At 44.1% G+C, this 14,505-nt stretch overlaps 1 protein-coding gene across 20 annotated transcripts in view; it reads left to right on the top strand.

Moving 5' to 3' along the window:
• The window catches only part of FBRSL1 (fibrosin like 1), a 497,698-nt gene that overhangs the window by 308,989 nt on the left and 174,204 nt on the right, over nucleotides 1–14,505 (top strand). For all 20 annotated transcript variants that reach the window (XM_087913419.1, XM_087913410.1, XM_087913415.1 and 17 more), the window contains one exon: nucleotides 765–794. In XM_087913419.1, the coding sequence (XP_087769545.1) occupies nucleotides 765–794 (30 nt within the window). The remainder of the gene's footprint in view (nucleotides 1–764; nucleotides 795–14,505) is intronic.

Below are 14,505 nucleotides of genomic sequence, written 5' to 3'. Positions count from 1 at the left end.
GGTGTTTAGTCCTGCCGGCCATATGATCACAGAGACGTCTTCAGACAGCGCTGGCTCTTCCGCTTTGTAACGGAGATGAGCACCGCCCCCTAGAGCTGGAAAGGACTAGCATGTATGTGCGAGAGGAAACCTTTACCTTTACCTATTTGTATTTAAGAGGAGTGGGCTTCAATCCTCAGGATCCCCCACCAACACCTTAGTCTACCAAATTTGAAAAAAGCTGATCATATTACAAGGGGGGGAAATATTTTAGACGCTTTGTAGCGGGTTGAAAATTGGGGTTCTGCAGTTAAATAGAACCACATTGTCTACCTGGATGGGGTTGGATTTCAGGGGTGGAAAGTTTGTTTGTTTTTTTTAATTATGATTGACTACTTTGCATGTCTTGCAAACTCAGCAGGGCAGGAAAGTACCATCAGGGTGAAAAGAAACTTCAAGAGTTGTAGAAGGGACATCAAAGATCTTCTGGGCTTTCCATTTTTGGTCCACAGGATCACACCAGTTCTTGGATTCAGTGAAATCATCCGAAAGCTGGAATTTAGCAGTACTGAAATTAAAACTTTCTCTTCTTGGCTTGTGAGATGGAAACGGGCCTGAGAGATGACAATAGTAAAAAGAAATAATATTATTATTATCTTTGACACAAGGATTTTCATTCTAGAAGAGAGGAAAAGTAGAGGATTTAGAGGTGAATTACACCTTGATGTTATTCTCCCTATCAATTATAACTGAACCTTTTCCTTTCTCTTTTTTTAAATTTACAGTGTGACAGCGAGAGTGATATTGACGATAAGGTAAGACCCCATCTCTTTACTTGCAGTAATAATTTTAACACCCTCTGTCATCCCCCCAAAAGTAGAGTTGAACCAAATGATGATACTTCGTTTTCTCTATCCTACCGTCGGCTTTTAGAAATATTAATTGCTGGAACCCCCTGAACTTTCGAATGCGACTTAAGTTGTCTTTTGTTTTGAGCTTCCCTATGCGTGATGCACACACTTATCCCCCTTTAAAAAAAAAAAAGCACCTGCTTGTTGCTAACAAGAATCAATTCCTGGATGAACGAGCTCTGATTGGAAATGAATTCAGGGCCACGCTGGTGCCTCTCTCGTCTTCATTTTGGAGAAAGGCTTCCTATCGTAATGACTTGCAAAGCAATATTTTATTTATAAGGGCTTTAAACATGTCAGCTTTTGTAATGGAGTAAGCAGATGGACAACCAGGAACCTGCATTTGCAGATGATGCAGTTAACTTGTCAGGCTGTGTTTTGGCTCTGCGCGTAACAAATCTATCATATCGTATCTGTCAAATCTATGAGCTGCGGTGGCACAGTGGTTAGAGCGAAGTACTGCAGGCAACTTCCTGTTGACTGCCGGCTGCCTGCAATTTGGCAGTTCGAATCTCACTCCAAGGCTCAAGACTGATTCAGCCTTCCGTCCTTCCAAAGTGGGTTAAATGAGGATCCAGATTGTTGGGGGCAAGAGGCTGACTCTGTAAAGTGTAAACCACTTAGAGAGGGCTGTAAAAGCACTGTGAAGCAGTATATAAGTGCTATTGCTATCATGTAGTGGTGGGTTTTGGTTTTTTTTTACTTTTGGGGGTTTGATGTCTGCTTTAGTCATTGGGAGAGGAGAGCCAGATGTTTTAGAGGGCAAGAAAGTGAAAAGGATGTAGGTATAAATTTGTGTTTTAATCCAGCAATCGCCACTAACTTTTCCAGGATTCCAGGCAGTCCTCAATTTATGATCATTCAAAATTACAACGGCAGTGAAAAAAAAAGACCTATGACCATTTTTCACACTTACAACCATTTTTCACACTTATTACCATTGCAGCATTCCCCCCCCCCCACACGGTCACATGATCAAAATTCAGGCACCTGGCAACTCATATTTATGACCGTTGCTATGTCCCAGGGTCATGTGATCACCTTTTGCGATCTTTTGACAAGCAACGTCACTGGGGAAGCCAGATTCACTTAACAACTCTGTTACTAAGTTAATAACTGCTGTGATTCACTTAACAACCGTGTCAAGAAAGGTCGTATCATGGGGCAAAGCCTTGTTTAAAATGGAAATTTTGGCCTCAATTGTGGTCATAAGTCGAGGAGCGCCTGTAATACCTGAAATAAAGTGGGACAACTTGAGAAACAAATCCTGGTTTAACAGTGATTATAAATAATTTTTTTAGCCAGCACTAGTTTAACACCAGGGCTGCATCCATACCTCTCCTGGCTCTTATTGTACTTGATGAGATTGGCTGTACTTGTTTGATAAAGCTGCGTGTTTGCAAGATGCTTGTGATGACCCAGGGTGGGATACAAAACAAACACAGTCACAGAAAACAGGGGAAGCCCCTTTTATTCCTTCACTTTGCTTCCAAGCTCCAAATATCCTTGGCGGAAGACAAAAAACTCCTACCCGAGCAGTTACAAGAAGGAGGGGAAAAGCAACACAACCAGGCAAGATAAGGGCTGGAGGACGTCCACAGATAACGGAACACACACTGGGAAGGACGCCAAACTCAGAGAGGAACCATAAACTAGAGATATTTCCATGCTTTGTTTCCAGCACTCGCCAGTACGCATGTCCGTCCTCTTATCCAGTTGTCACAGCTGCAGCCCATGAAGAGATCAAGGCCCTTTCCTCCCATGTAGACCACATGATTCACGTCTCTCCCTTATCCTCTCCTCCCTGCGTGCCCTAGGATGGAGAGGGGATGGGCCTGGGTCCTCCTCTGACTGCCCAGCCAGCCTCTGCCCTTCCCCAGCCTCCTCCTAACCTCCAGAGCCCCACTTCCACTCCCTGTCGGCTGTGCCTCCTCTCCCTCAGAGTTAGTCTCCACCAGGGGCATAATAATGCTTTAGTGGGCTTGTATTATATTTTTAAGAATAGTTTGCAAGGTGTTCTTCAGTCCTTTATTTGGTAACAGGTTCGACATTCGCTTTTAAAAAAACAACAACAACCAGGTGTACATCTTTTGCCTCGATGGCAGTCTTGCAAATATTTAACGTAGATAAATATTCATTTTTAAAAGCTTGGGCTGTTTGCTTCCGGTCTAAATGTGAATTGCCAGCTTGGGATCCATACCCAAGTTGTAATTGAATTCCATCTTCTGTCCTTCAGCAGCTAAGTGCATTCCAGAGAAATTTGACCTGGCTTTTTATTTTACTTTATTTTATTTTTCAAAAAGGATTTGAATCCATTGCTTATAACGTGCAAATCCTTTGGGGATACTGTCCTCCAGACCTGTAGAAGAGATGGCAGAACCGGGGGCAGAGTAAAAAGAGCAATCGGCCTAGAATCCCTACATAGTCACAAGAGAACTAAGTCCAACCCTTCTCCAGTGCCGTTGACCTTTATCTAACTCTGATGTGTTAGTTGGGAAGATTCCTAGGCACAGGCTATAAGCAATAAGATAAAAGTTCCCCTTGCACATCCGCGCTAGTTGTCCGTTACAAAGCCGAAGAGCCAGCGCTGTCCGAAGACATCTCTGTAGTCATGTGGCCACCATGACTAAACACGGAAGGCGCAGGGAACGCTGTTACCTTCCTATCAAAGGGGTCCGTATTTTTCTACTTGCATTTTTTATGGGCTTTCGAACTGCTAAATTGGCAGAAGCTGGGACAAGGAACGGGAACTCCTCTGTTACGTGGCGCTAGGGGTTCGAACTGCCAAACTGCCAACCTTTCTGATCGACAAGCTCAGTGTTTTAGCCACTAAGCCACCCCCTATAAGCAATAAATCTGTTTAATGAAGCCTTCAGGTGTGGACCTGGTCTTTCACACCTGACAAGATCTTCCAAATCATGACCTGAAACTAACAATTTAAAAGGAATTAAGAGGTCATCGTTGGCGGTCCCTTTCCAATTCTGGGACTTCCTTGGAAGTCTTCTCTGTCATCTTAAAGACAGAGACAGAGACAGAGGGAGGGAGGGAGAAATTATTATTTCTGAAACTGAGCCATGGACCGCTGCTTTTGATGTGTTGACTGCGTTGTGCCATTGCCTTTCTTTATTTCGCATATTGTCTTTGGGTTGGTTTTTACTCTACTGGCCAAGCTAACTCTCTTAAAGCTGTGGACTGAAAGCTGGGCTAAGAAATGCTTAAAACAAATAGACAGACAGTGTCCTGTAACTCAGTCAAAGCACAACAAGAACAAATACATACAGGAAGATCAGCAGGAGAGGAAGTTTAAATAAACAGAGTGATAAAAGCACCAACCAGCACCAATTACCCGTTAAAAGCTTTGGAAAATGAGGTGGCCTTAATCTGTCATCTCAAGGGAAAGCTTTGAATGACTTGGGATGTCCAAGAACACAGAAATTGCTGAGCCACCCAAGTTGCTGAATCCCCCCCCTCTCTCTCTGTCTCTCCCTCCATCCCTCCCTCTGTCTCTCTCTGTCTATCTCAGTCTCTTTCTCTGTCTCTCTCTCTGTCTCTCTCCCTCTCCCTCTCCATCTGTCTCTCTCTCTCTCTCTCCCTTCCTTCCTCCCTCTGTCTCTGTCTCTCTCCCCCCTCTCTCCCTCCCTCCCTCTGTCTCTGTCTCTGTCTCTCTCTGTCTCTCTCTCTCCCTCCCTCCCTCCCTCCCTGTCTCTGTCTCTGTCTCTCTCCCTCCCCTGCTCTCTCCCTCCCTCCCTTCCTCTGTCTCTGTCTCTCTCTCTCTCCCTCCCTCCGTCTCTGTCTCTCTCTCTCTCTCTGTTGAGGAATATTGCTTTTGTCCGACTTGTTTGAGACCCATGGAAGGAGACTAAGAAGGGAACAAGGTGGACCTCTGTTTTTATTTTATTTTAGTTTGAAGGCCCTTGTGATGGATGGATGGATGGATGGATGGATGGATGGATGGGGAGATGATAGACAGACAGACAGACAGATGATAGAATTCAGGGGTCTTCCAACTCGACAGCTTTAAGATTTGTGGACTTCAACTCCCAGAATTCCTCCTCCAGTCATGTTAGCTCAGGAATTCTGGGAGCTGGAAGTCCACAAGTCTTAAACTTGCCATGTTTTGAAGATCTTTGGTCTAGCTTTAGAGAAGGGAATTGAATGTTGTATCGCTCTGCTTCATATGGGTGATATTTGAGACTTATGATCTCAGCCCATCAATGAAAAGTGGGAGCTTTTGATTGCTCCAGGATCTATTCCGCCTTTCTTTCTTGATTCCTACAGGCATAAATCCAGGCGTCCCTTATTTCTCAGCAGGGATGTGTGTGTTTTATTTGTAGCAACAAAGTCAGTTGTATCCTGGTTATTGGCAGGTGGCCTTACAGAGTGGTCTCACCTGGGTCTGCTCCCAGTTGTGAACGGCACACATTAAAAGGGGCCCAGGAACTTTAAAAACGTACATTTGTGGAGACGAAGAGTCGATATTTGGAAAGAAGACCAACTCAAGCTCGGGAGTGTCGACGTCTCAAATAGCACCATAACCAAGGCAACCTTTGTTTTGCTTTCCAAACCCCACCCTGTTTTTCCACAGCCCAGCGTATTTTGGGGTGGATGATCTCACAGCCTTAGAACCCCATCAAACTTCAGACCATGGTTTGATACTGATAGCTTTTGGATTGTATTCCAGCTGAATGTCAGGTTCCAGCAGCTGTGCGCTCTGGAATTCTATATTTCTCTTTTTGCTTTGAGAGGAAAGGGGAATGAAAACGTTGGGTTTTCTTTGGGAAAATCTCCATAGTCCTTTGCCACTTAGCGTTCCTTGGATCCGCAGGAAAATTTTATGTATTCCTCCTTCTCTACTTCTAGGAAAAAAGAGGGGAGGAATAAAACACTCTCCAAATGTATTATCCCTACGCCTGAAATTTACTATCCCACCCTCTTCCGCCCTTTTCCCCTTCAGATATTTGGGAAATTTAACCTCAGGTAGTCCTCGATTTACAAACAGTTCATTTCGTGACCGTTCAAAGTCGCAACGGCCCTGAAAAAGGGACTTACGGCTGTTTTTCACAGCTAGGACCGTTTTTCACAGTTATGGCCATGGCAGCATCCCCAGGGTCACGTGATCTAAATTCAGGCACTTGTGGCAACTGACTCAGAGTTATGACGGTTGCAATGTCCCAGGGCCATGTGATCCCTGTTAACAACCCTCCGACAAGACCAAGTCAATGGGGAAGCCAGACTCGCTTAACAATCGTGCGATTAATTGCTGTGATTCGTTTGGGCAAGAAAAGTCATAAAGTGGGGCAAAGCTCAGTTCACAATTGTCTCACTTAGCAGCGGAAAATGTGGGCTCCGCTGTGGTCGTACGTCGAGGACTACCTGCAGAAACCCATCGGTTATTGAACCATTGCCCCAATTAGATGAAGACTGGGGGACTTGGGGCAATGTTGAACTTTCTTCTTTGATCATGTGAACCCCCTAAAAGGGACACGGTGGCTCAGTGGCTAAGACGATGAGCTTGTCGATCAGAAAGGTCGGTGGTTCGAATCCCCAGCGCCTCATAATGGAGTGAACTCCCGTTCCTTGTCCCAGCTTCTGCCAACCTAGCAGTTCAAAAGCACGTAAAAATGCAAGAGGAAAAATAGGGACGCCTTTGGTGGCAAGGGAACAGTGCTCTGTGCACCTTCGGCGTTTAGTCATGGCGGCCACATGACCACGGAGACGTCTTCGGACAGCGCTGGCTCTTCGGCTTTGTAACGGAGATGAGGACCGCCCCCTCGAGCTGGAAATGACTAGAATGTATTATGTGCCAGGGGAACCTTTGCGTTATACCTTTACCCCTAAAAGCAACAATGTCCTGTCAGCCCATAAATCTCTCTGCCTAAAATATGTGTGTGTGTGTGTGTACATACAGATAGCTATATTATACACATATATACACAAATATACACATATATGCAGATAGATATATTTCCTTTGCTTGCTCCAACAGCATTAACAGATAGCAATTACCCTTCATTTTTTAGCAACTATAAAGTCTCCATTAATTCAAGATTTATGTAGTTATAGCATTTAGCACAGGAATAACACCACAGAGAATTGGTTTATACACATGTAATGAGAGCGCTCACGGCATACTTTAGTGAACATTAACATAATGGCGTAATATAAAACATCAACAGTTCCTCGTATTGTCTCTTACCTGCTCTAGCATAGGAAAAGGGGCCGAGCAGCTGCTTAATTGGCTCAGCTAAACGGCATCCTGTCCCAAATAAATAAATAAACCAATAAAAATCAAAGGCCAAAGTCAAGTCCCCCCAAAATGAGGGGATGAGTGATTTCTCCTTGCCCTCCCTCCACAATGGGATTACAAATTCTGCTAATACCTGAATATGTGAGGTGTGAGGTGAAGTAGAAGATATGTGAGGAAGAAGGGCTCCCTCTTCGACTTACAGCCAAAATGGGACACTGCTGTTGTAAGTCGAGACACCATGGGATTGGGCCTGATTTTGCAAGCGTTCTTACCACGGTCATAAAAGAGAACCACTGTGGTTGTTAAGTGAATCACATGGTCACTAAGCAAATCCGCCTTCCTCAATTGGGGGAAGCCAATTTCTCCAGAAAGTCCTTCCTTCCTTCTCATGAGGTGGCCAACGTCTTTGATTTTCATCTTCAGGATCTGACCTTCTAATGAGCAGTCAGGGTTGATCTCCATGGACCACGTTCCTCCAGGCCTTTCTGTCCTCTACCATCTTCCGGAGTCCATTGAAGGTCTCATCAACTGCTTCAGGGCCTCCCTCCAGCCACCTCCTTCTCTGCTGTCCCCTTCTTCGTCTTCTTTTGCCCTCCATCGTTCCCAGCACGAGGCTCTTTTCCAGCGAGTCCTTCCTTCTCATCAGGTGGCCAAAGTCTTTTGAGTTTCATCTTCAGGATCTGGCCTTCTAAGAAGGCCTTCAGAAGTGGTGGGCACTCCTTCACTTTTTCAAGAAGAGATCCGGAGAAGCATTTGTCTGGAATGGTACGGGACCTCCAGGATCCCTTTCTTCTAATCCAAGAAGAAATACTGCTCAAGCAGACCTTACCCCATTCTGGACAAACGGTTGTCCGATCCCTTCTTTAAAACCTCCAGTGTTGTCATATCCACAACTTCTGAAGGCAACTCCCCTGTCAAACGCAGTTGGAATCCTCGTGCCCTGAATCTTTGGCAGCGGTTGACTTGATTTGTGGCTTACTGCTCCTGACAGTTTATTGAGGAAGCAAAATGGGCTTTCATCTCCAATAATAAACAGCCCACCCGCCGATCCTTTGACAGAGCTAATGGTTTTTTATACCAAAAAGGGGGAAAAAATGGACAGACTTAATGTTTCGGCTGTAGCAATCACCGGTTCTGATCTCCTTAATGAAATTAGATTAAGTGCACCTGGGAAAATGCTGAGACTGCACATTGCCTTCATCATCTCCTTTAATTTAAAACCAATTTGAGGGGAAAATATTCTCTGAAGCTGGAGAGATGTGGCAGGAGAGGGAAGTTGGAGGAGGGAGAGGAGAGGAAAAAAAAGGAGCTTTAACATTTATCTGGATAGCTGCTGGCACTTCTAATTCCTTTCCCTACTGTCAGGGTGAAATATTAAGTCTTAAGAAAGAGAATTTTACAGACTTACTTGCAAGTGCTTCTGCCGTCTCTCTCTCTTAAAAAAAAAAAAAGCAGGAAACACCTTTGAAAAGCAAGCCCAAGGACAATGCCTGTCAATCTGTAGGTCTTGTTTTATCACTACTGGGGGAAGATCTGGAGATTCAAGGGGCAGAATTGGCCTAGTCTTTGTGATCCTGAGACACCCTTTGGTGTTGGATTGGACCCTAGTAGAAAATTTCCCAGATTAAGTTAATTAGGATAGGATAGGATAGGATAGGATAGGACAGGACAGGACAGAATAACAGAGTTGGAAGGGACCCTGGAGGTCTTCTAGTCCAACCCCTTGCTTAGTTTGGAAACCATATAGCATTTCAGACGAATGGTTATCCAATCTCTTCTTAAAAACTTCCAGTGTTGGAGCGTTCACAACTTCTGGAGGAAAGTTGTTCCACTGATTAATTGTTCTGACTGTCAGGAAATTTCTCCTTAGTTCTAGGTTGTTATATCCTGGGAAGTTTAAGAAAGATTGCTTTGGGAAGACCAGCCCCAAAGTCATACGCTCCCTGGTGTTCTCCAAATAGCAATAACCCTTAGACTTATATACCATTTCTCAGTGCTATCTCTCTCTCTCTCTCTCTCTCTCTCTCTCTCTCTCTCTCTATCTATCTATCTATCTAAAGAAAAAAGAAGAAAAAACCATTCTGGCACAGCAGTAGGCTAGCCCCAAATTTAAAACTGAAACGGCTGTGAAAGTCTGACTCAAAGACGAACACAATACAGAAGCCTGATAATGGCAGATGAGATTCTGCCGAAACGTTGCTACAACTTTAAAAGCACAACTATAATGACGTGGGAAAATACCCGAACAAAGCTGAATACCATACATGTAAATACCTGCAAAAACTTAAGAAAACATACATACATACATACATACATACATACACACATACATACACACACACACACACACACACACACATATGTATGGTATTCAGCTTTGTTCGGGTATTTTCCCACGTCATGGTAGTTGTGCTTTTAAAGTTGTAGCAACATTTCGGCAGAATCTCATCTGCCATCTTCAGGCTTCTGTATAGCATATATATAAAACCTTTGCTTCATAGGCACCAAAAGTGGTGCTACACAGCCTGATGGGCCTCCCGTTTTTATCTCCGTTCTACTTTCCTGTCATGTTAAACTAGTTCATAAACATAAAAAATGCAACCGAACGAGTTCCCTAGCAGCTTTGTTTATGGGCCGCTCTTTTTTTAAAAAAAGAAAAAAGAAAGAAAGAAAGAAAAGTGACCATGGTTGGCATCGATCCTCCTTTTCTTTATAGCCCAAAGTAACAGCTGTATAATTAGCAGAGTGTAATGCAAGCCGTAGAGCAGGTAGCGGAAAGTCAATTAGATTTTATTGAGGTTGTAATTCTGCAAGTGACAGGGCACAGGAGATCTCTCTTTCTCTCTCTCTCTCTCTTCCCCTCCTTCCTTCCCTCTCCCTCCCTCCATTTTTCTCTCTCTCTTCCAATTTCTATATTTTAATCTTTCTCTTTCCCTCCTTCTCCCTCTTCCCACCTCTTCCTTCCATTCCTCTCTCAATTTCTCTCTCTTCCAATCTCTGTTCCTCTTTCCCTCCCTCCTTCTCCCTCCCCCTCCTTCCTCCATCTCTCTTCTTTGTTTCTCTCTCTCTTTCGGCCTCTCAATCCTTTTCTCTTTCTCTCTCTCTCTTGTAATCCTCCTTCTCTCCCTTCTTTCTCTCCCACCCCTCCTCCTCTCACTCTGTCTTTCAATTTCTCTCCCCTTTAATCTCTGTTTCTCTCCACTCCTCCTCCCTCCATCTCTCTGCTTCTCTTTCTCTCTCTCCCCCTCTTCACCCCCCCTTTCAATTTATTTCTCTCTTCTTTCCCCCCCCAAATCCCTCCCAAACACTTGTGCGATCAGTCCTGGGTCTGAAATGTGTTCGGGCATTACCTCTGACCAGCAAAGTCAATGGGGAGGCCAAATTCACTTAAGAAGCATGTTGCTAACTTAATAACCGTGGCAAGAAAAGGCGTAAAATAAGGCGAAACCCACTGTCTCGCTTAGCAACAAAAATAATCTTGGGCTCCATTGTTGTGGCCGTAGGTGGTGCTCTGTTATTGGTTTATCGTCCACTGTTTGTTGGCCTCTGTACAGAACACCGAAGTGATGTAATTTGTGCTCTATGGAGCTATATTATAAGGATCGGAGGCGGATTAATGGCGAGCGGAGAGCTAATTTAAGGAGCAGGCTTTTTCAACTCCTTTCCTGTGAACAAGAGCCATTTGTTTTATCGCACACTAGGTTTTATTCTCTGGGTGTAGTGCTGCTAATCACCGTGATGGAGGCCAGGCCTCTCGTGATAGCATGAGGTTTACAGATTCTGGAGGCTATACGCATCTCCTAGTTTGGATAGCTCAAGAAGGAAGTTTTACACAAGTTAATATCCACAATTTATCATAAAGGGCCCTCAACCAACACAAGCTACGAAAAGGGTAACACCATCGTATGTCAAAAACATCTCAAAAGAGCCGCGGTGGCGCAGCAGCTAGAACACAGCGCTGCAGGCTATTTCTGCTGACTGTCAGCTGACTGCAATTTGGCAGTTTGAATCTCACCAGCCTCAAGGTTGACTCAGCCTTCCATCCTTCCAAGGTGGGTAAAATGAGGACCCAGATTGTTGGGGGCAGGATGCTGACTCTGTAAACTGCTTAGAGAGGGCTGCAAAGCACTGTAAAGCAGTATATAAGTCTAAATGCAAAGTGCAAGTGCAAAACCAACCAACCTATTACAACCACATAGCATTACCATAGCACACAAACCAACAAAAGCCCTCCAAAATATCTTAAATAAGCCAAAAGGCCCAGTACAAAAAACAACAATAACAGGTGTCTTCTACATCACGTAGGATTGTGTTAGGGTTGTAACAACCACTATGTAGGACAGACAAATAGAAGACCAGCAGAATTCATCCATAAATAACAGCAATCAGAAGACTCGTTAATTGCACAACACATGGAAATTGCTATAATTTCAACTGGGAGGCTGTGAACTTTGTAGACCAAGCTAAGTCCAGAAACGCTAGAGAATTCCCGGAAACTTGGCGTTCAGGCAAATCAGCCATCAACGGGCACATGGAGGTAAACAAGATCTACAATACCATTCAAAAGAAACAGTCAAAAAGCTAAGAACAAAACAAAAAAGACCCAAATACTTCCTGGTCATCAGTCAACACTCCAGCTTAGCAAAGATTAACATCAAGATTAACACTAGACCAACAGACAAGAAGCAAACAACACCCCAATCAAGCAACTCCCAACTCAAACAGTCAAGTAGTAAACAACAGCCTAACCAAAGAACCACCAAGAACTCCAAGAAACACTGACAGGGCAAGCTACTTATAGATAAACAGAGAGCAAACCCCATTCCCTTCTATCACTGATGATGTTACCTAGTTGGGTAATGAAATATCTGGCAGAAACCCACCAAGCTCAGAGAGCACCAAGGACCCCACAGTTAATATTCACATGTCTTTTTTTTTTAAGGTTCATTAGCAAACCAGGCTGGCTTACAGTTCACATAATACCAAGACATAGTGAGTGGGTCTTCCAAGCCCAGGCAAACCCACCTCATGAATGATATGTGCAAAAACATCTATGGCAGTTTTCAATTTTCTGCAATGATGGTTAGATTTTGCAATGGGATCTCCAAATCAGAATCCAAGGGTTTTCTTTGAGTTAAAAAGATCCTTACATACTGTATGTGCCTTGTATTTTCACTGGAACATCTTGCAAATCCAGCGTGTTTTTCCTTGAGACGTGGAAATGGCCTCCTTTGGGTCAATTTTAGTCATTTTTGGCACTTAACACTAAGCTTTTGTTTTGTCTTTTCGAAGGGGGGGAAAAATAGTCAGGAAACCCTAGTACTATGAAGCTAATGTCAAGGCAGGTCAACCCTGAAATCGAATTAAATTGGCAACGTCATATTTTTTTTTTTTTTTTAAAAAATACTCTTAACTGTATGACTTTGCATCAGTATGTTATCCAAATGTTCCAGTTTAAAAATAACAAGCTTGATTGAATTTTAATCGGTTATAAAACTTGAGCAAGGCGGCCCTGCCCATTATCTTGAAGAGAGCCAAGATAATGTGATTTTGGAAGAGGGTTGGATTTGGATCCTTCGAAACGACAACGTTGCGCTAGGCAAAATCATACCCAGAAATCTATGTGATATATTTTTTGTGTGTGTGCAACCTTTTCTCCTTCCTTTTTGACAGCCAAACTCTCAGCCAAGCAGAAGGGTGTGTGTGTGTGTGTGTGTGTGTGTGTGTGTGTGTGTCTTTGCAAAGGTCCCCGGTCACATTCTGATTTATTTGACAGACTTAGTAATAAAATAACTATTTGTCTAGTTCTTCCTGATCGGCCTGAAGCTCTCTGCCAAGACCGAGAGAATTTGACTAGTCAGGAAATCACAGCTATTTTGGCTTTGGGAGAGCCCGTGATATTTGAAAATGAGATATTTTAACATTTCCAAAATAATTCATCGCTCTGATGTGGACATTTTCCACACCACCAACAAAGTCTCTTACGGATAAATTTACTAAGGGAAGAAAAGAGGAGTGGGGGGGGGAAGGAGGGCAGGGAGGCAATCCAAGAGGAAAAATAATAATAAAAGGTCTATTCCAGATTGCTTGCAGATGTATCCTGTAAAAATAATTGTTTTTCACTGGATTTTAATGTTGCTTTGACTTTGTAAACATAATGCTTAAATGGTTTTATTCAATAAACGTGACCCGCCCAGTAATTGCTTGCAGCCTCTTAAATGAGGAACAGCTTTTACAAAGTCTCTGCGGAGCCCTGAACATCCTTAGGCCGCAGCCTTTAGCAAAAGCCTGCTTTGACCTAGGAATCAGTGGCTTGGGGAGTGGTTGTTTAAAAGGAGCACTTTGGCTTCAGTGAAGGATGAAACATTAACCATGATGAGGCTGGACCTGAACGCAAGCTCTTTGATCCGGCCCCATTCCCCTGCTGGAGCTGAGGCTTCGGAAGGATTTCGTTCGGGACCATTAACTTGTCTGTCTTAGAAAAGTTAGGCTCCTTTTACTAAGGATCACCGCGGGGGGTGGAATTGTGGTAATGCCAGTTAAGTTATTGGACTGGAAGCAAGGAAATTCAGGGTCGGGTCTACCCATATGGAGTTGATTAGGTTGGTGTGGTGGAATGTAGTCTGGATTCCCAGAAGGGAGGGGCTGAATTCCAGAGAGAGTGAAGTTTAGATAGTCGGATCAGGAGGAAGAGAGTTAAGAGGGCTCAGAATAACAGAGCTGGGGGTGGAAGACTTCTGGTCCAACCCCTTGCTCAAGCAGGAGATTGTACTATTCCAGATAAGTGGCTGTCCAGTCTCTTCTTAAAGGCCTCCAGAGATAGAGCATCTACAACTTCTAGAGGGAAGCCATTCCACTGGTTAATTGTTCTTACCGGCAGGAAATTTCTCCTTAGTTGTAGGTTGTTTCTCCTTGTTTCGTTTCCATCCATTGCTTCTTGTCCTGCCTTCTGGTACTTTGGAAAATAGATTGATCCCCTCTTCTTTGTGGCAGTTCCTCAAATATTGGAACGCTGCTATCATGTTACCCCAGTCCTTCTCTTTACTAAGAAAAAAAAAGAAGTGAATATGTGTTGTGGCAGCAGTCAGACAGTGAGGAGGTTAGCGAGGAACATGGGCCAGTCCTGGAGTCTGGGGAAGGCTCTGATGAGGGCTCTGTCTTGAGGGCGTCTGTCGGTTATCAGCTGCCTTCGGAGTTGGACATTAGTGGGGCAGAAGAACAGCTGGAGCCTGTTCCCAGTGTGCACATGTGCAGAACTTCCAGAAGAAGGGAACTGCTAAGGAACAAGGGTCGACTCGGGAGTAAAGCCACAGGTGGCCTCTCCCATAGGGAATAAAAGAGGAGCGAAAGGGGAGTGGGGCTTTGCGG

This window comes from Pseudonaja textilis, chromosome 15, assembly GCF_049901715.1.
Source record: "Pseudonaja textilis isolate UNSWEBS1 chromosome 15, rPseTex1.2, whole genome shotgun sequence".
In the NCBI taxonomy this organism is placed as follows: domain Eukaryota; kingdom Metazoa; phylum Chordata; class Lepidosauria; order Squamata; family Elapidae; genus Pseudonaja; species Pseudonaja textilis.
The sequence above is the reverse complement of the archived record's forward strand: the minus strand, read 5'-3'. Positions and strand labels throughout refer to the sequence as shown.